Source organism: Arachis ipaensis, chromosome B03 (genome assembly GCF_000816755.2).
Source record: "Arachis ipaensis cultivar K30076 chromosome B03, Araip1.1, whole genome shotgun sequence".
In the NCBI taxonomy this organism is placed as follows: Eukaryota; Viridiplantae; Streptophyta; class Magnoliopsida; order Fabales; family Fabaceae; genus Arachis; species Arachis ipaensis.
This window is the reverse complement of record NC_029787.2, coordinates 25,063,703-25,085,740: the sequence shown is the minus strand read 5'-3', so window position 1 is coordinate 25,085,740 and position 22,038 is coordinate 25,063,703. Positions and strand designations below refer to the sequence as shown.

Sequence of the window (22,038 nt, the reverse complement as noted above, 5' to 3'; positions counted from 1 at the left end):
TAGAATTTAAAAATTTAAATTTAAAATTTAATATAAAAAAATTTATTGATCAAATATTGACAAAAAATAATAAATTTTGTTTGTTATATTACTCAAAAAAGACTTTGCGGACCAATGCCTTCAACCTTTATATTGTTATTGATGAACGATCTTGTTAGAGATATAACATGTTGCCTTCTTCTATTAGTTTAAACTTTTGGGATAAGTGGTTTTATGATATGGTATTAGAATTCTATGTCCTAAAAATCTAGAGTCTTGGTAAACTCCAAAAATAAAAAATAGCATAAGATAAATAAATGAAAAAAGAATGTTAGCAAAAATCAAACAAAGCTAAAAGAAACTCTTGCTTAAGAGAAAGTGTTAAAAATATAATCATTAATGTTACCTTTTCTTATCCGCTTAAATTTTTAGGAGGAATGATTTTATGATAGATCTTAACTTTCTTTATGGTAGAATGAATTCTTCGTCTACTGTTCAAATATTTCTGGACGTAAAGATTAAGTGGCTCACACTTCAAGGTGTTAAAGTGTTAGCTAGCAAGGATGGTGATAGTTTTCTTTTTATTAACTGCATTTAGTTTACAAATCAGGATATGACAAAACACTAAAAATATAACAGAAAACAGTCTGTTTCTCTATTTTGTATTGCAATCTTATGCGAGATTAATGCCCATACTGTTTTACACTGAAACACATGTTTGGCCAGGGAGTATCTTCCTATTGGTGGAAGCATAAAGATGGTGGAAGAATCACTAAAGCTAGCATATGGAGAGAACTCCGAGTTCATCAAAGATAAAAGAATAGGTGCAGTTCAGGCTTTATCCGGGACTGGAGCCTGTCGACTTTTCGCTGCATTTCAACACCGTTTCCATCCAAACAGCCAGATCTACATACCGGTGCCTACATGGGCGAAGTGAGTATTTGATACAAATCTTCCTTAAATATTCAATTTTGCCATCGGCTTTTTTAAAGGTCTTTGTACTTTGAGATTTATGAAATTTAATTTTGATGCACTGTCGATGTAAAACAATTTTACATATGTATCTAATTAAGTAACAACACATCATAAAAAATGACTACCATTTATATTAACCGCATGAATAATTATCTAAAAGAATGAATGAAATTAGACAATTGTGTAAAGCATCTCACACTGTGAGTGCATCATAATTAAACTTAGTTATGAGTTTTGTGTTTGTCCCATATATGTCTAGATATTTATCTAAATCAACATTGCAGCCACCATAACATTTGGAGGGATGCTGGAGTGCCTATGAAGACCTTCCGTTACTATCACCCTGAGACTAGAGGATTGGATTTTTCAGGACTGATGGAAGACATAAAGGTATAATACCTTCATTCTTCAGATTTCTCTTTGTAGGTCAACTTTTAGATCAAATGTTGCTAGTAATTTATACTTTTAACCTCTTAGAACTGTTACTTATACAGAATGCACCAGATGGTTCATTCTTTCTGCTTCATGCTTGTGCTCACAATCCTACTGGAGTAGATCCTTCAGAAGAACAATGGCGAGAGATCTCGTCCCTCATCAAGGTAAATTGGTAAACAGTTTATAATGGTATATAACATTGAGGGCTTTAATTGTTTGTTCTGATTTGGATTATTGACCCTTTTCTTTTTTCAGGTTAAAGGTCATTTTCCTTTCTTTGACATGGCGTATCAAGGTTTTGCAAGCGGTGATCCAGAGCGAGATGCGAAGGCCATCAGGATTTTTCTTGAGGATGGTCATTTGATAGGACTTGCACAGTCATATGCAAAAAATATGGGACTCTATGGCCAGCGAGTTGGGTGCCTTAGGTAATTTTATGTTTATCTTTAATCTTGTTTTTGTAAATAGGCTATTACACTAAGCACAAAAATGCTATAACACTCTCAATGGCTTTCATTGTGGTTGGGAAGCAAGATATGTTGAACTGTCATCATTCTTTTAGTACATAACATATATATATATACTATTTCGTACTTCAATTTAAGTTTCTTGTTAAATTGATTTCCGTAGGTCAGCTTTCGCAAATTTCGGCTTCCTTCTTAGCTTTCTGCTTGAAGCAGAGTCATAATAATTAAGGCACAAGCTTTGACATGATTATTATGATTTTGTATCCTCAATTGATTCAAGTTTATTCGCTAAAAGAACATTACTTGATAAACATAAGTAGAAGTGAAACTAACAACTTTGAAATGCCATGTGGAATGAATCTTGGTCTTCCATATATACCCTTATTATTTAATATATTTCATTTTCTATAAAAATGGAATCGTTTAAAATGTGTTTAAACATTGAAAATTCTTAATCTTAAAACCTTAGATTGGCTTTCAATGACATTCATCAAAGGATAGAACTCATATTCTTAAGTTGCTTGCAGCGTGCTTTGTGAAGATGAGAAACAAGCTGTGGCAGTAAAAAGTCAATTGCAGCTACTTGCTAGACCAATGTACAGTAATCCACCTGTTCATGGAGCACTTATAGTTTCAACTGTTCTTGGTGACCCAGAATTGAAGAATTTATGGCTTAAAGAAGTTAAGGTAGAGTGCTCCTATATACACATGCTTTCATATTTATTTGTGTAATGCAAATGCATTGTGGTACTAGATCGTGCAAAATACAAATACTTGAAAAGAATCAGTAAAGTATTTCAATACAATATTTGTTGTGTCTTGACTCTTGAGTGTTTTGTTAAATATGCTCTCTTTCTCTCTAACTCTTCTTTTGCGCAAAATGTTAGCTAGGATTTACATTGAACTTTTGTTATTGACCATGTTTCTATATGTAAGCAGTTTTAGAATATAACTAAAATAGTTTTGCTAAGGAGTGCCCCTAGCTAGGTAAGGTACTCTTAAATTAAATTTAAGGTTTAATATTTTCAATAATATTGAATGTCTGAAAAAAATTAAAACCCTTAAAGGCTGCAGCACTTATTACTCGTTAGTGAAAATATTAAAGGAATAATCTTAATTTCTTAATAATCTTTATTGTGTCTGACATAAAAAGACAAATTATTGACAAACATAAAGATTTGGTGGTAGTTGTGATGACCTTATACAGATGTTATCTTCACAGGTTATGGCGGACCGGATCATTGGAATGCGTGCCACCCTGCGAGAAAACCTAGAAAAACTGGGGTCTCCTTTGCCATGGCAGCACATAACCAACCAGGTCTCATCTTGAACAAGCAACCAATCTATCTATATTTAATGTTGCGATAAATTAAACCGACATTGCATGAGATTAATATCTATACATGGCAGCATGTCACCCATTTGTACTGGGTGTTATATAACTTGAATCTCAGGAAAGAGATTAGTGTATACCCTTTCAAATAGAGAGGTTCATGTGCAAATTCAATATTGCTTAACCTCAACAGAGTTCAATATAAATAATTTATAACAGCTGTGTTTTCCTCACCAGCAATGCTACGGAGCCAACTGTTTTTTAACCAACATTAGTCAATTTTTTTAGGGTAAACTATATTTTTTGTCCTTAAAGTTTGACAAAAGTTTTAAAAATATTCCTAAGTTTTATTTTAATTTTGTCCCAAAAGTTTTCGATTTGCATCAAATATACCCCTGGCGACTAATTTTTCAAAAAATTTAAGACTAATTCAACAACAATTTCATAAGAACAACTCTCAATACAAGCAAATCAAGCATAATTTTCATGCATTATTGTTAGATTGATCTTAAATTTTTTTGAAAATTTAACTGTCGAGGATATATTTGATGCAAATCGAAAACTTTTAGGACAAAATTGAAACAAAATAAAACTTAGGAGTATTTTTGAAATTTTTGCCAAACTTTAAGGACAAAAAATATACTTTATCCTTTTTAAAAAAAATCATTTTGTTTATTTTAAATTCTAGATCTTAAATTATGAATCTTTAATCCTAAATTCTAAATTATAAACCCTATATGCCAAATCCTTCAAAAAGTTAGAACTTCTAGAATTAAAAAAAAGAAAAATATGACTAATGTTGGTTTATATACTTTCTCTTTTCTTACAATTTATCTGTTTGCTTGTGCAGATTGGCATGTTCTGCTATAGTGGGTTGACACCTGAACAAGTTGATCGTATGACGAGCGAGTTTCATATTTATATGACTCGTAATGGTCGAATAAGGTAATTAACTCGTCTGGTATTCATTTTCTATACAAAGTTAAACCAATTCTATACTAAGCTGTGTTAACTTTCTCTGTTATTATTACAGTATGGCTGGTCTTAATACGGGCAATGTTGGATATGTAGCTAATGCCATTCACGAGGTCACAAAATCAGCTTAGATGATTCAGCTGAACAAAGAGGCCAAAAGTTTTTTGTCTTATGAAATGTCAAACACCGAGTTGTCCTTTTCAGGGCTCAATAAAATTAGAAATTTAGAACCATTCTTCTTATTATTGTTGACACTTTCACCGAGTTAGGTAGTGATACCTTCAAGGGGTGGTTTATATCAAAGACCCCCTCAGCATTTATATCTCCATTTTTTGTAGCACTATGTTGTGCTTCTCGCTATCTCTCCAAATTTTTCTAGCAAACAATAAATATTTGAGAAGTGGGTTGGAATTTAAGGCTCGCTTATTTATGATACTATCACAGTGGGTTTGTTTCTAATAATGCTTTGATTATCCAATTTCCAATGTCATGTCTCCATAATTGAATAATGCAAGATTTAGTTAACATGTGTTACAAGATTATCAATTAAAATAGTTTACGTATGCAAATCACAAGAATTTAACTAACATGTATTCTAAAATTTATATATAAATATATTATTGGCTGATTTTGGTATAAAAATAATATTTTTGTAATTTTAATTTTAGTTAAATACAAACAAAGAATATTGAGTTCAATTATTATAATTTTTTTTATATGTGTTATTTTAAATAGTAAAGAATCGTTTTTGTTTCTAATGTTTGGAGTAAGTTCTATTTGTATCTGTGACGTTTAAATTGTCTTATTTGTATCCCTAACATTTGTAAAAATGATTCAATATTATCTTGCCGTCAATTACACATAATGAAATATTCCATTTTTTGGTTTCTAATAATGCTTTGATTATCCAATTTCCAATGTATGTCTCCATAATTAAATAATGCAAGATTTAGTTAACATGTATTACAAGATTATCAATTAAAATAGTTTACATATGCAAATCATAAGGGTTTAGCTAACATGCATCCTAAAAACATGTGATAAGTTTATTATTAGTGAAAAATTTTAAATATTTTTATTTAATGAATGCAAAATAAATGTCTTAGAAACCTAATTTTTTTATATTTTCAACAAAAACTTTCTTAATTTATAAATTTAACATGTGCCCTTAGGACATAAAGTAGATAAACTCTTTTTTTAAACAATGTTCCAAATTTTAAAGAATTTTTATAAATTTAAACAAAAAGGACAAAATAACATTTTTGTAATTTCAATGTATTTTTAGTTAAATACAAACAAACAATATTGAGTTCAATTATTATATATTTTTTTTAGATGTGTTATTTTAAATGGTAAATAATCGTTTTTGTCTCTAATATTTGGAGTAAGTTCTATTTGTGTTTCTGACGTTTAAATCGTCTTATTTGTATCCCCTAACGTTTGTAAAAGTGATACAATGTTATCTTGCCGTCAATTACACATCATGAGCTTTAGTTGGAGTCTGAAAATCTCTTCTTGAAGTTAGAAAACAAATGTTTGGAATAGAATTGATGATTCACTCCGAATAATAGCTCATCAAAAGTTGAAACTAATTCCTACAATATTTATATAATTTACCTTTTTAGGGACATAATTGAACTTGAACACAAATAATTGGTACAATATTAAAATCGAACACATTCAAATGAGACCAAATTGAGAATGAATATATCTAAGTGAGAATAATTGAAAAATATAATGTTAGTATAATTAATGGTAAAATAACATTAAATCACTTCTATAAACGTTAGGAATACAAATAGGACTTAATCTAAATGTTAGAGACAAAAACAATACTTTATTCTTTTTTCGTTTAATGAGTTATTTACGCTTTCTAGCACAATTCATGAAATGAGATAGTCTAATGGAATTCAAATCCCAACAATCAATAGAATTGTGTAATTTTAAAATTTAAATACTTTGATCACTGAGACAGGATATTGAGACACAAAATCGTGTTTGACGGATGAGATAATGGACAGAGACATTATGTCAAGAGACACTGAATTAGTGTATTTTGTGTCTATTCTAACAGAAAGAATACAAAGATACTAACAAATAACTTTTTTTTCATTATTCTTGTTAATTTTTTTAATTATATTTTTTTTAAATTTTTTAATAAAAAAATTAGAATAAATTAGATTTTCATAATTTGTTTTATTTTATCACCAAATAGAATATAAGAACACTAAATTTTGTATCTCTTTCCTTTATGTCTTGTTTTCAGTGCCTTGTCTTGTCCTATTCTTAAAAACAAATGTAGCTTTAGAGTTGGACAGCAATGGGAGTGGAACAAGGGTACTGATAATCTTGTTGAGAGAAATATCGAAGAGATGGATTACGGGTACACTTATCCTAAAAACTAACTTAAGAGGTAAGAGTTGTCTCACATTTATGAGAGAAATTTCATTCCCCTCTTATAAGAGATATTAAAATGACACTCCTCTCTCCTCTATTTGTAGAATATACATTTTTCTTTCTTATAAAAAAATATATCCTTTAACAAAAATTTTATTTTTTGTGATAAAATTTTATTTACCAAAATACCCTTTAACAAATTATCTTTCTATTGATTAAATTATATTTTTTTTCAAAATATTTTTTTAAAAAAATTTTAATGATTAAATTTTTTTTCCTAATTAAGATACCCTTCAATAATTTCTTTAAGAGTAAAGTATTGCTTTTGTCCCCAACGTTTGGGGTAAATCCTATTTGTATCCCTAACGTTTAAATCGTCCTATTTGTATCCCTAACGTTTGTAAAAGTGATTCAATGTTATTCTGCTGTCAATTACACATCATGAACGTTTTAGTTTGAGTTTTAAAAAGCTCTTCTTGAAGTTAGAATACAAATGTTTGGGATAGAATCGATGATCCATTCCGAAAAATAGCTCATCAAAAGTTGAAACTAATTCCTACAATATTTACATAATTCACTTTTCTAGGGACATAATTGAATCTAAACACAAATAGTGGGTATAATATTAAAATCGAACACATCCAAGTGAGACCTAATTGAGAATGAATGCATCCAAGTGAGAATAATTGAAAAATATAATTTGATTTGTTAGTATAATTGATAGTAGGATAACATTGAATCACTTTTATAAACGTTAGGGATACAAATAGGACGATTTAAACGTTAGGTACACAAATAGGACTTACCCCAAACGTTGGGAACAAAAACAATACTTTACTCTTTTTTTAATTATTAAGGAACTTGCTTTGTAAAGATGTGAAGGAATGAAATGTTAATATTTTAAATTTTAGATTTATCCATCTCGACTTATTTTTAAATTTTGATAAAGTTATTAATACTTTTTAATAGTTCTATGAAACAAATTATTTATTAATATTAATTGTTATACATATTAACAGTGATAAGATTTTTTTAATTTAATATTAAAATAATATAGATTGATATCAAAAAATTAATAATAAAATTAAAAAGAATTTTTCTAAAAAATAATTTATTTTTTCTTGAAAATTGGATAAAATTAGTGTTAACTAACACAAAAAATTTAAGATAGATTAAAGAGGAGAATTTTTAAGAATTATAAAGAAAGAGAGTGTACATTTTATAAATAAAAAAGATGAGAGTATCATTTTAGCATTTCTTAAAAAAAGAAGGTGAACTTTTATCCATTTATAAAGATTATTAGGCTTTTAATTTTAACAATGTGATACTTAATAGATTTTCTACCAACTAACATCTTTAAATTTTAAATACCGACTACCAACTAACAACTAATAGCTTCTTTACCATATAACAATAAATTCTTTGCTAGGCATAATGTGCCATAGGTTGAAGAATCAGTTCGGAAAATTCTCAAATAATAAATAATAAAAGAGTAGATCAAACTTAAAATAAACGGTTCTATTAAGATGTGAAAATATTTATTTCTGACATTCTGCATTTTTTTTCCTAGGTTTATATATAATCATAATTACAAAGAAGGAATATGCTTCAATACATATTGCACATAATATAACTAATTAAGCAGTTAGATAAGAAGCATCCATGCAATTCACATAACCTTAGCTTACTTAGCAGCTATGTCTTTCTTCATCCTTAAATATCCTTTCTCACCTAATGTTTCGCTAGCCAATTCTCGGCATAAATACAAATCTGAGTATAATAAATTTGACCTTTAGATTTGTATTTTTAAAATAATAAAAAAATTAAACACAAATCTAATCTTTAAATTTTTTGTATAAACACAAATCTGACCCTCAAATCTTTTTTATCTGTCCTCCACAATTTCGTGATACACCTTCATCTCTATAAACCTTTTTCAGTGTTTATGCATACAATATTTTCGTTTATGCAACTGATTAACATGAAAATTTTGTAAGCGTACACTAGAATGTCTGAGAATCTGAAGGGCATCCTTCAAAATAATAACATGCACACGCTCATTATATAATTGAAATAGTATGTTTTATGTTGAGTATATCTTATCGTTGAAGACTAGTTAAATGATATAAGCTCAAAGTACAGCATAGACATCAGTCACAGTACGCGCAAGTTAGTAATTTAAAATATGCAATTTACCCCAGGTCTCCTCCGAGGAGCGGGTAAAACAAAAATGGAAATGAAGGATTTGATGGGTACTTTTTTTTTTTGTTCACTTGATGGGTACTTATTTGAATGAGTTTTACGAGGATGTCTATGTTCATGAAGATTTTTGTTTTAGGCGAATGGTGGGAGGCTGGTTCCAATTGTGTCAGTAGTAGTTAATGTTTGTGCTAAGTTGAAGTATGGCACATCAGTTGTGTGGGTAATTAAGCAATGTAATTTGTAAATGTTATGATATACATATATCAATGTCCATGGTTTTAATAATCCATGATTTCTAACGATTCAAATTTCAATCTTGGATGGCTTTTGTTTTTCAAAATTGGTGGATTGATTTTACACATGTTCACTTTGGCCTCCCTATGTTTTGCCGCTTGTCTTTAATATCCCCTGTGTGCGTGTGTATCACAAAAAGATGAGGCAGAGAATGTGATTTTCACTTTTTCAGTGCCATGAGATTCAAGAAATCGGAGGCACCGATTTTTCTTTCGGTTATACAGTAGTGTCCAAAACTAATACTTACGGATTTATATTGTTTAATTTTTCTAAAAAAATTACAAATCCGACGGTCCGATTTATGTTTTAGAAAATGAACAAACTTTAATATTGAAATTGGACTCTTTGATATTTGTTTTCAAAAATAAAAAAAAATAAAAAATTGAAATCGGACCCTTCAATTTATAAATTATTTTTCCTCCTCAAACAAATCGGACAATCTGATTTGATTAATATCAATTTTAAAAAAAATAACTTCATATTAAAGTGTGACTGAGATATGCACATATTTATTTCGTTTACACTATAAACGAGATATACGCTAAGTTAAAACATTGTCACTGTAAACGAGATATATTACGACAAAATTCAATCAACTATAAAAGGATCTACAAACCATTGGTATTCTCCACAAACATCTCAATCCTTCTTCTCATCAATTTCTTCAAAAATTTAGTAGAAATATCAAGTGTTAGTGGTTTTTTTGAGTGTGAGAAACCTATTCTGTTGTGCACTTAGAGAGCAGATTCTTTGTCTAAGTTAAAGAGTCTGATATTGACGCACCTCGTCTATTCTGACTCGATAGCGATGAGCATGTGCACCTCATATTTGATATCCACAGAAGATTCATGGCTGAACAAATGATGGAGCTTTCTGCGAAGGTTTGTGATGTTGGTGGTGGTGGTTTTGGCATCTCGAATTTCGTCCAGGATGACTCACCTCTTGCACCACCACTCCTGCACTGTGCTAGACCAGCGGTAGACATGGACGTGTACGGTGAGGAGTTCGATGAAGAGTAAATTGTTGATAGAAACGAAAGTGGTTCTTCTAAAGATGATGACAAGGATGAGTTCGTACCAGAGACTCCGATTGGTGGATCAGTTCGATACCTTTTACCTACTCCGCAGCCAATTCCATAGTTATAAGTTGTACCCAGCCACTATGATATATTGGATTTGAACGTGATGCACGAGGTAACTCCATTTTTCAATATGGGTGATGATTACAACACAGACGGTAATTTGGAGTTTAGAGTTGGTCACATCTTTAGAAGCAGAGAGGCAATCATGCAAGGCGTGGAGAATTACAACATTCGAAAAAGTGTTGAGTACCGAGTTGTGGAGTCGGATCGGTTAAAGTACCATGTGCGTTGCAGACAATTCATTGATGATTGTCTTTGGAGTCTCAGTATCGCCTTCTGACAAAATTTCGGATATTGGCAAGCTTTACTTTGTATTTGAATGCATTATCTTATTTTGGTTAGAATTTTGACTGATGATATTTGAATTCGTTAGGGAGGTATGTTAGAATTTCCACCTATTCACATATGCAACAATCAAATTGTCTCACTCCATGCAATAAAAAATTTAATTACATAAATAGAAAGGACAAAAACCGTAAATGAAAATAGTTACCTCACTGCTAGAGAAAACTTCAAAATCTATTTCTAAGGTGGACACCACTAAAGAAAGCTATGGTATATCCACGAGACCAGGAGCGAAGTGCATCCAGCTATATCTATCGTATCTCGATGTGCTGCATAGTATAAATAGTGGTACGTTCATGTAAGCACTGCTAATCCCCAAGACAGACTGCGACACCTAGCGATGTCATCCAAAAGTGGCAACTATCTGATATGCACCTGATTGTTTGACTTCTCCGTCACTAGGTAACCCTTGATCAGCAACAAGATGTAACACCTCGTGTATTGACAGGGTGGCTGCATCTGCATTCGCTAGCATATGCCGGACTCGATTTCGAAGTCATGTCATCTTGATACTAAACGATTCCTTTCTCTGGACACCCTGCTGTTGAGCATGAGGAGGACTGGCATCTAGGAGCTCGTCTACGTACTCCCATGTCGGGCGCTGGTACCAAGTTTGGAAGTCACGCAAGCACCCATCCACTGGCTCTCCATGTGTGCGTAACCTAAGTGGTACGCAACGTCCTACAGGGTGATGGTGCACTCACCCCATGGCAGGTGAAAAGTGTGGGTCTTTGGATGTCATCGCTCCACGAACGCAGTGATTAGGGAGTTGTCAAATCCAAACCCAGCCTGCCTTAGGTAAGGGACAATGGTGTCCGGTGGTACAAGAGTGTGGCTCATCCGCCTAGATAGTAGTAAGCGAGGCCTCTGTTAAAATATGAAACCTTTTAATAGCAAATCTATTTCAATTGTAAAATCTTGGATTTCAAACTAAATTTTTAGCATATTCAAAATTAAAATTAAAAATATAAAATTCGACTAAAAAAAGTAAGATGACATCTAACAAATGTTAATAACTTGTCAAATAACCTATTTTATATTAGAAAAACATAATCTATTCTACCTATGTGTAACAACACCAAATCTATATAAGTGTCCTAACTATAATCACATATGCTTATTTATTTAAAAGATAAAAACAATAATACTGACCTGGAAGTCAATTGCTCCCACGATGTGCCAAGTAACATTTAGGTGGTTGATGTCATCGTCCCATGCATCTGCGCGCGCCATAACGTTGAAGTATCTCAAGAATATCAACAAAACGTGCGACAAAGAGAGAAATGAAGGTTGATAGGTATAGATAGTGACACTAGAGGCGCTGTGAACGAGTTACTTATATAGGCACGTCTAAATCTTATCTTATTTGCAGTGTAAACGAAATAAGTATGTACGTATCTCGTTTACAGCCACGCATCAAATCACGTGTATAAACGTGATATGTGTACTTGCTGACATGTCTTATCTCGTTTACAGTACTGTAAACGAGATATGCACATACTGTAAACGAAATAAGACATGCTGCACAAATCGATAAAAACGTTTCAAATAACTTATAATGTTTAATCCATATAAAAAAAGTTAAATGTTATTTGCATACTAAAATCAATCATTATGTATTTGTGTTTAAATACATGTGTAATTTAATTTATTTTTAATATATATTTTGTATCTAAATACTTATTCTACCTTGGTGGCGAATTTTGGTGTGACCCTGGTATGGTTGAAAAAGAAAAAGCCATGTTTTGCAACCATGAATCAACTTGTTCATTTCACAACCACTTTGGTTAGCAGAATATTATCTAATGCATGCAGTTAACTATCATTGTGAGCGTCTAGTGTAGAACTCAATTTGGTCCCTCAAAAAACGAAATTGAACCTATTAATGGTTACACACAAATATTCTGTCAAAAGTTGATTCACGATTGTAAAACTCCAAACCCAAATTAAACATGTTCAAAACAGTGACCAAATTGATTATTGAATAAAAGCTTAATCGTATCTTATCTAAAAAAAATTCTAATACAAACGAGATGAAGTCTATTAAATTTCAAAATTAATTTAATTCTCATTTTTTCGTAAAATTCAAACAAACTAATTAATTTAGAAATAAAATTAATTTTCCAAATTTCCGAAGTTTGAAACTAATCCCCCTGCTGTGATTTGGTAGATTTAAATAGCGCTAGGTGTCACCAAAATTATATATAAACTAAGTTGTGTTTTTTCAACAAAGCATATTTATTTGCCTGTTTCATACTTGTATGAACCTATAATTTTAACACAATCTTTCATTTCATTCAACTCTCGTTGATCAATGCTAGTCTGCTAATGTTCCTGTTAGCATGAGATAACTAAACATTCCATTTTACCAAGGGTTTGGCAAAATACCCTATCTTAGGTTCATTTCCCTTTAGATTTTGATAAAGATCAAAACTTTTATCCGGTAATCTATATCATTTATAACATACATGATTTAGGAGATATAATAAAATAAAATAAATTGGATTTCTATCTCCTACAAATGCAAAGAAAAGAATTAAAAGAAACTGGAGTCCCCTAGCAATAAATCAAGCATGTTTTCAGGAGTTAGAAGAGTTGTTCCACCAACAAGCAATTCTATGTCAGGTCTTCCGCTTTCAGCCAATGCCTCTTGAGCTTCACGAACCTTTGTGACAGAAAAGTAATAGATAGTATTATATTACTAATCCATGCCAACAAGGAGAAAGTTTTAAATAAAATGTTAAATACAGCAAACCAATGAAAATGTGGAAAATAAAAGGATTTGGATCCTCTTATGTTCAAAATGGCCATAACAAGATTATGTTTACATCCTGACCATTGATTGTTTATCGATGGTGGAGATGTGAACAGAACATTATTATGTTCATTTCAAAGATGAGAGAATCTAAATTCACATAAAAAAACCAGTCAGTTCAGAATATGGTATTTCATTTTACTACCATATTAAAAAGTGACCATCTTTTTTATTCACTACAAAAAGACAATAATAATAAACAGATCAGACCAGGGCAGTCTAGAAATTCACCTCGACTCCATTAATGCCCCCAATAACAAACACCAAAATGACATTTTGATCAGCAAGACTTGGTTTTGCCTGAAGTATTGTATTTAGCAGAACAATAAAGGCGGAAAGAATGAAAAATTAGATATAGAATATTTGAAGAACTGAACTACTAAAGCAAGAGTCATGCAAAAAGGGTAAGAAACACTAATCACCTGACCAAGGCCAAATCTGCCAAACCCGCTTTTAAACAGACGACCTACAGTGGATGAATGATATTCTAACCCTGGCACGTCATACTTGCCTAGCACCCTTGTTAGTAGCTTATAAAGTAATCCTTTCCCCATATAGGAATCCTCACTGAAATTGCCTTCCATGGTCAATGATCCATCCCTAAGTGGTATATTCTTTCTTTTCAGATTGGATAACTTATGAAGAAATTTGAACAAGTTATCCACCCTGTCGCGCAACTCCAACTTAAGTTGCACGTCACCATACGCTTGTTCATTTTTGCTGTCATCCTCAACATCTTCATCCCCCCATTCCCCCCACTGCTCATCATCAAAATCATCGATGTCTAGTTTTTCAGTATCTTTCTCCGATTTTGACTTGCATACATTTTTCTCAAGCTCTTCCCTTATCCCATCTAGAAACTTGAGATTTGCAACTGATGGATTTTCAAGAAGGGCATCTACAACAGCATCTTTTAACAAGCGTTCCTCCTGCCAAGAAAATGGGCCTTCAGAACTAGATGATGGAAAATTTTCACCGGCCAATATATATCCAACAATCATCAACAGAATTGCATCTTGCAAAGAAAGTAACCCTTTTGACATCTCACTTTTCCCTTTATTTACTTGAGATCCCAACAGAGCACTCTTATTGATGAGATCACCAATTTGAGCAGCAAGACTTTGACTGGTTTCCCCTGAACTCACACTCAGAATCTTCTCTGCACTGCTAAATGCATCCCACTTGGTACAATTTGATTCTTCAAGTGCAAACAATGTGGCTGAAGCAATTTGGATAATTGCTTTATTCTTCAGCAAAGATGATTGGCTCCCAGTCAATGCTTTGATCATAGCTTGTAGCTCAGGTTTTGTAACAAAACCAGGACGGGATTTCACATTTACAGTAATGTTTTCCCTGCGCAGAGTTTCTTGTAGCCATTTCTTTACTAGTAAGCCCCCATCTTTTGTTCTTCTATCCAGTATAGCTTCCAAAAATGGGGTTCCACGGAAAGTTTCAGAGGAAACAAAAGATCCAATGAGTATTTCTGCACTAGAGTGACTCTCTTTTTCATGAATTTTCTGACTAAGATTAATCAAACCTGTAACCTGAGAATCAGAATCACCAGAGTTCCAACCACATAGAAAAGCTTCAACACTTTCTAAAAGCCGAAAGTTGTTTATTTGCCAATCTTCATCATTAAGGATCTTTGTAAGTGGTATCTGAGCATCTAAAGGAGCACGTTGCAGGTACGAAGAACCAAGTTTGAGCTGGAGCCCTGAACCTTTACCTTGGGTATTGGAAATTCGATTCCTTCGGGGCAAAGAAGAGAACATACGGTCAAATAGTGAGTCACCATGACAGCAAGGAGTAAGGAGATCAAGTGTGCGATCAATGAGTAACAGTCCTGCTGACCGTTTACGGCGGCCTACATCGTAAAGACTTGACATGTCAGTCAAAATTTTTCCAACAGTTTTTGACATATCCCCAAGGGAGAAAATTTCCATTTTCAAGTCCATCTACATCATAAACAAAAGAAACAGCCAATGTAACATTAGAGGAGGAATTGAATAATAATAATAATAATAATAATAATAATAATAATAAAAATAAAAATAAAAAACAAAACAAAACAAAACCAAACCAGAGGTACTCATCGAGGAGAGAGTTACCAACATTCTTAATAATACAAAAGCAATGGCAACAGCAGTCTTCTCTCATTTAATAGGGTTAATTACAATGATCAAACAACATTGTATTATTAAAAACCAAATGTTTGAAATGGTCATTAAGAGCAAGGTATATTACATATTTACATAGGCAACATACATAGTAATTAAAATTTATTTTAATATTTTTTATTATTTTATTTTATTTACATACTTTTTAAATGGATCTATAGGTACCCCAGTAAGATGGTAGGATGCTGGCATGCAACAGATCTATCACTCATGATGTACAAGATTGCAATAGGGACAGAACTCGGGGTGAAGCATATAATATAAGAATCCAGTGAATAGAAAAAGAAATGCAGAAATCAAGTCACCAGAGGTAGGCAAACATTTCAGCAAAAGTGTGAGCCACTATTTACCTTGGCCGCCAAATGGTAGAGAAAGTGTGCTGTGAGAGTTGCACCTGGAGGCACATCATCTGTATCAGAAAGCATACCAGTACTTAAGGGAGGAAAACCAGGACCAATGGAATCCTCATGGTCAGATGATAAGTGTGCTTCAGCCACCAATCCTTCTGAAGGTAGAACAAATACTCTTGGTGATAAGGGACATAAAATCATTGGAAAATGATGAACAGAAACATCCAATTTAAACACTGCATCTTCAGTGGAGTCCAATGGAGTCTGTTCAAAAAAATCTCTTCCACTTGAACTAGCTTCAAGATGAGGAACATCCTCTCCACTGGGAGAAAGTTTTGAACGTCCTCCGTCTTCAAATTTAATCTTTGCCTGGACTTTACTACCAAACTGCCTAGGTTTTGCCCCAGATTTCTTATTTAGTTCTTCATAATCTTGAACCAATAAGGATTCATATTCACGATAGGCATCTGGTCCCAGAGGTGAATCCGGAAACACCGAATGAGCTGCCTGCATTTTAACTATTATTAAAACATCTTTACCAAGCGAAAGAGAAAAAAGGTCCTGGAACAAAATAAATGTAATATTGCTATCCAAAAGGTCCTGGAACAAAATAAATGTAACATTGCAATCCAAGTGTTATATTTAGGCACAAGATTAAGAATAAGATAATTTCACCGTGATGCTGATAATTTCAAGGACTTAGGGCCAAGTTAAAAATACTACCAAAAACTTCTTCCTATTTTGTAACAAAAGTTTAGTCACTTGGAATATCAGGATTAAAGCAACATATTAAATAAATCACCAAGCTCCATTCTAAGTTGCACAAAACCTCTTTCTGACAAAATAGTATGATTCATCCAGAACAATCATTACAAGATTACGTAGGAAGGCTTCTAAATAGAATGCAGTAAACTATCATGTTATAAAGAACAAAGAAAGGGGGAGAAATATTCACACCCAGTGAGGAAGCTTTTTCCCAATATATAGGTAAGAGTTAGTCCAATAATGAATTTATAAACATGGAAAGTACAAAGATAGCAGTCAAGAGCAGTAATTATGAATAAGCACCTCTGAGATAGATGTAAATATAACGCAGTGACGAACAACTTGATGTGCACTCAGGCAACGTAAAATATACCGATGTGCATCACTTAATAGGCGTGATGTAATAACCACAAATTTCCCCGCAGGATTAGAATGCGAGTTCCAATCAGCCACCTATACAACGAACCATAAATTAAAGTTGATTATAATTGATGAGGAGTTGCTACAATTATACAAGGTACAAATATTTTTTGCACCGCATTAATCTGAGCTAGTGGATGAAATTGAGAAACGTATATTAATACACATCATGATCAAGGCAACAAGACACCAGAATTCATATAGCACCAAAACTTGGAATTGGCATCTCTGCTTGAAGGGATAAGGCTATATATCCCTCTCCAAACCTGACCACAACTGAAAGCCTTGCGCACTAGGCTGCCATTTTTAAAGGATGGAAAGGTTTAGGGATCAAATCCTATGACATCATTATATAAAATGTTAAAATATTCAATTCTCTATATTGAAATGTTCAACAATTCAAACAAGATTTAAATGAATTTCCAGATCCCAAAAGGACACCGTCCATTTTCTGCAGGAGTTACATTTTTGACAAATGACAATACAGCATTATGCAGTCCAACCTGGTGAGTATTTGTTACCTTTTGTTACATAAGGCCAAAAGGAAGTAGGGGTTTTAATTTATTTGATAATTTCAATTCCCAATATCAAAAACTAAAAACAAAATTCTGAACCTAACATACACTGACCATTACTAGTAAGTCAGTTACAAATGTTAGTGACTTGCTTGTTTTTTATTGAAACCATATATCTTCCCTCAATTAATTGTTACTAAAAGTCTGTAACAAGTTTAGGTATGGAAATAATGAACTATAAGATTGGCCATCAGCCAGTAAATCTTCGATTTTATTTTATTTTTTTATAGATATATACTCTTTTTTTATTTAAAAAAAAAAACAAGACTAGGTCCAGGTTTGATCCTCACTAAACACACTCCTTGGAGATTGAAGAGCCTCAATTCTAACTAGGCTCCGAATTGGATTAATTGGTCACCGCCGGTGTTGCCAACCAAAAAAAGGACTACATTTTCTGCCCTTTCAATGATTAATATAATGTGAAGCAGCCTACTGTAAGTACACAGAGTAAATACAATGTTGATAAAATATGAAACTACTACATACCGCATCAAGTACTGACATACTTTCCAAACTGCAAATAGCTTGTGCTCCAAGATCAAGAAGTATAGGATATGCCCCTATAAACTGGAAACTCTCTGTAGAACCAGCATCTAAATAAACAATAGCATCTTCCACATGCTCTGATATCTGAAAATAAACACGTATTGCAAGACAAAGCCAAAGTCATGGGTGCAGCCCAAGATGCATAAATGCAATATTGGTGCACACTAGGTCCATGTACCGATCATTTTATTTCATGCTAACAAAAAGGAAAATGAAAATTAGTTATATGATAACTCCATCACAAAGATAGGTCTAGAAGGTTTTACAGGAGGTTCAAAATAAGTTTTAGAAAACAAAAGGGTATCATCTGTATGCAGTCATCAAGTTACAACATATGCCAACAAGACCAAGCTAATTACAACAAAACATACCTTATCACTTTAAACCAAACAAAAATGCATGTGTGTTAATTGTGAGTTCCTAAAAATGGTATTCAACTTAAATATTTGTGAATAAAGGTGGTTAAAAGGCAACAATTGATGAAATTGGTTGAAAAACACAAAAGCAAGGGCTCTATCAACAACATGAAATGGATATAACGATAAGAATTCATTGAATCTGTTCAAACATCTAGATTCCGTAATAAAAATAGCAGCCTGCTTGAGACTTTCAGTCCAAAGCAATTTTCTTCTCTTTTATTTAGTTTTGCTATTGACGACCACAACGTCTGTGACCAAAATGTTCCAGTAAGAAACAATATTGAATAACAACAAAAATTATCATGAAAAGTGATTTCAAGGCTAATGCAATTTCAGCAGCTTGATACAAGAAATATAGATTTCAATGAAATATAACCTAAAAATTAAATATAAAATGAGTTTTGCAACAACGTTTTGCCTTATTGGATTATAGATTATTCCATTAACACACAAAGGTAAAGTGTCTCAGCTCTGATCGTAGCTCTGCATAAAAAAATAAGTTCTTAGGACACTAAGACCGTTCAAAATCACATCAAAATTGAAAAAAAAATAATAAAATAGAATCCTTCTAAAAGCAAAAAGTTTTTAAGTTCTTGAAATTCAGAAGTGGACTAATTAAAAATCAAATTCACAATATGACCAAGCAATAACAGGAAAATATAAAGATTAATTAACCTGTTTGAGGGAATCGGTGCAAGAAATGATAACATCAACCAAAGCCATTGTCTTCTCTTTTTCCCGATTCAGTAGATTACGCGTGTCATTTCCTTCAGATGGAGAACACAAGGCCCGAACATTCAGAGCGTTATGAATTTTGTTAAGATTAGTATTCCATAAGCACCAAACTATTGGTTAGCATTTCGAAGAGGAAACGGATCAGTACGTTGAGACTTTAGAGAGCAACTGAAATTGCAAATGAGAAATTGAGATCTTAATCTTAGTCTCAAATTGCAAAGGGACAGGCACCTAACTAGGTCGAACATACCAGGAGCTGTTCTTGAGATTCGCAACCCAAAGAAGTATTCCCTCGCAGTGACTCTGGAAAAGAAATCCACCAAACAGCAAGTCTTCGTTCCTAAAGGAGTATATCGATGTGCTCAAGAACTGAGAACCAAGGTTCTGAAAACCGGACCAGTCATCGAACCACTCTAGTCACTGGTTCACTAATTTATTGGTCTAACCGGTCTAACCGTAGTTCAACCGGAAAAACCGTTCCATAATAAAATAACAAATAAATTATAAATAAACATCCTAAAAGATCTTTCAAATTTAAAACCCTACATAAAATATCACCAACTAAATGTAATTAATCATAAAAAATATGCAAAAACTTGCTGCAAATTTGTTGACAATTAACATAATTAGACTTCCATTAAAAATAGCTGGATTGAATTGCAGTGCACAAGTTAAAGATACAGAATATTGCCTTAATGTAGTGAGTCAAAAAGTAAAACAAAACAAGCCCTTTTAATTCTTTTACACTTGTAGGCTTCAATATAACCAAAACAGGCCCTGCTTTTGTCTGAATTGTACAAGATATGCCCATAAAGCTGTTATGACTTATGATAAGGAAGCAAATTGATGAGGGGAAAAAATCAGCAATATAAAGACTTACATAGATCATAGTCTGGTTGTATCTATATTGTAAGTTGTATAAGACTGAAGGTTCGTTTAAATAACTAAGTTGCATGAGGTCATCCACTCCATCAAGAAAATCAGGATTTGCTGATATTAAGCTTTCATCGTGCATTAAAACCTATAATTAACAAGGTTAAATATTGAAGTTAGTTAATCAGACCAAAAAAGAGCATTTCCCAGTTGTCTCACTGAGTCCAACTAGAAGGAACAAACATCACTGTGTACTGTCGTAATTCTAGATCATATCTTACTTTCCCATCAGTCAGTGAAACAACAGACTCAGTTCCAGAAGATGTTATTATCTTCACCAGCTCCCAATTCCCATTTGAAAGTTGAAGCCAACACTGAACCTTCTGAAATAACGAACTTCAGAAGTAAGGGAAAGAAATAGAAAATTCTAAACTATCCATGTGTTATTAATAATGAGAACAGAAAAACTCAATCTCTTGAACTCAATAATTACATCAGTTATCCAACTAAATAATTGCATCACAGTTATCATAAACTGATTTCAAAGCCTAGAAGCAAAGTGAAATTAAAACCATGAAGCATATAATAAATCAAAAGATCACCAATTGCAAATTTTTTATAAGAACAGAAGTTAGAACAATGAAAAATGAAGAAAGATTAACAGTTTTCAACCCAATTTTAACAAAGCTCATCACAATGATTAACAACAACAAAAAGCACTGAAGGAACAGTGAATCAGTAACATAGGCAGTGCAAATTCAAGAAACTTTAATAAAATTTAACTACAGAAACAGACAGTAAAGCAGTAATAGAGTTATCAATTTAAAATTTATCATCAAATACAATCAGTGAGCAAAGCCAATCAACCAAACACTGACTGAGCATTCTGTTCTGATTCTGCGACTGGGAAGCAACAAATTTAACAAATCCTAGTTCAGTCACGATTTACAGCAACATTTAGATCAGCAACAAGGCAAATTTATTGATTAGCAATTCAGCAACATGCAAAAATACAGGGAGAAGGGAAATCTGAAAAGAGAGAACAGGGAAGCGATGGTGCAGGGACTCACCAACGGTCGACGGCGAGTCGGCGACCACCCACGGAAGGCGACGAAGCAAGAGACAACCCCACGAGTTGCTTCTGCCGCCGGCGACGAGACAGACGAACCACGAGATGCTAACAGTGTGACTGAGACGAGACTCGAGTGAGACTGAGAGGCAACCAACACGCACAGCTCGAGCACTCACTGGCGAAGGGAGGCGCGAGCAGCCGAGCACAGAGGAGAGAGGCGAGACGCGAGCAAACGACGCGGAGGATCCAGCGAGAGGACCGATAGCACGAAGACGGAAGTTCTTGAGTGCGACGGACGGCGGCAGCAGTCTCTCACTCCGACAGACGGCGACAACGATTGGTGGTGGCTAGGGTTTGCTTTCTTTGGTGGAGGTGGAGGAAGAGAGAAGGGGGAGGGGAGGGGATAACGCGTGCAATCCTCTTTTTTTCCCTCTTTCAAGGAAGGAAACCACGTCGTTTTCTATAAACCGGCCGCGTTCAACGGTTCGTGTCCAATTCTTAAAATAGTGGTTTTTATTAATAAACCGAACCGCTAAAACTATCGGTTTGCGGTCAGACTGATTTGACCGGCTGGTCTGATCTGGTTTTCAGAATCATGCTGATTGCTGAGAACACACGGATGCTGGAAAATGGAGTTCAATTCAATAACGTAAACCAGAAATATCAATATCTCCAAGGGTCGAAATCAAATTTTGAAAATTTAAAGGTTTAATTGCATTGGCTTTTTGGCAATTTCCAAAATTTAATT

At 33.1% G+C, this 22,038-nt stretch overlaps 2 protein-coding genes across 8 annotated transcripts in view; one reads left to right on the top strand and one right to left on the bottom strand.

Moving 5' to 3' along the window:
- Positions 1-4,642, top strand: part of LOC107630035 (aspartate aminotransferase, mitochondrial) — a 6,399-nt gene extending 1,757 nt beyond the window's left edge. The window contains exons 3-10 of the mRNA XM_016333050.2: positions 706-912; positions 1,239-1,344; positions 1,449-1,553; positions 1,645-1,817; positions 2,384-2,543; positions 3,079-3,174; positions 4,040-4,134; positions 4,223-4,642. Of these exons, the coding sequence (XP_016188536.1) occupies positions 706-912; positions 1,239-1,344; positions 1,449-1,553; positions 1,645-1,817; positions 2,384-2,543; positions 3,079-3,174; positions 4,040-4,134; positions 4,223-4,295 (1,015 nt within the window). The 3' untranslated portion in view covers positions 4,296-4,642. The remainder of the gene's footprint in view (positions 1-705; positions 913-1,238; positions 1,345-1,448; positions 1,554-1,644; positions 1,818-2,383; positions 2,544-3,078; positions 3,175-4,039; positions 4,135-4,222) is intronic.
- Positions 12,814-21,718, bottom strand: LOC107630034 (sec1 family domain-containing protein MIP3). Of its 7 annotated transcripts, none has more exons than XM_016333044.2 (11): positions 21,289-21,718; positions 20,500-20,601; positions 20,226-20,366; positions 19,596-19,795; positions 19,286-19,513; positions 18,132-18,275; positions 16,954-17,103; positions 15,886-16,392; positions 13,781-15,313; positions 13,590-13,658; positions 12,814-13,208 (listed from the first exon to the last, which is right to left on the bottom strand). In XM_016333044.2, the coding sequence occupies exons 5-11, from the start codon at positions 19,331-19,333 to the stop codon at positions 13,080-13,082; spliced, it is 2,580 nt and encodes an 859-aa protein (XP_016188530.1). In that variant the 5' UTR covers positions 19,334-19,513; positions 19,596-19,795; positions 20,226-20,366; positions 20,500-20,601; positions 21,289-21,718; the 3' UTR covers positions 12,814-13,079. The 7 variants fall into 7 exon arrangements, with proteins under 7 accessions (XP_016188530.1, XP_016188534.1, XP_016188531.1 ...); XM_016333048.2 differs by having other exon boundaries at positions 19,286-19,377; XM_016333045.2 differs by having other exon boundaries at positions 19,596-19,773.

Coding starts and splice junctions, on each gene's coding strand:
- LOC107630034 (XM_016333044.2), bottom strand. CDS start 19,333: ATGGCTTTGGTTGATGTTATCATTTCTTGCACCGATTCCCTCAAACAG. Junction 17,104..18,131: donor GTATGTCAGTACTTGATGCG/GTATGTAGTAGT, acceptor TTCGTTGTATAG/GTGGCTGATTGGAACTCGCA. Junction 13,209..13,589: donor GGGGCATTAATGGAGTCGAG/GTGAATTTCTAG, acceptor TCTGTCACAAAG/GTTCGTGAAGCTCAAGAGGC.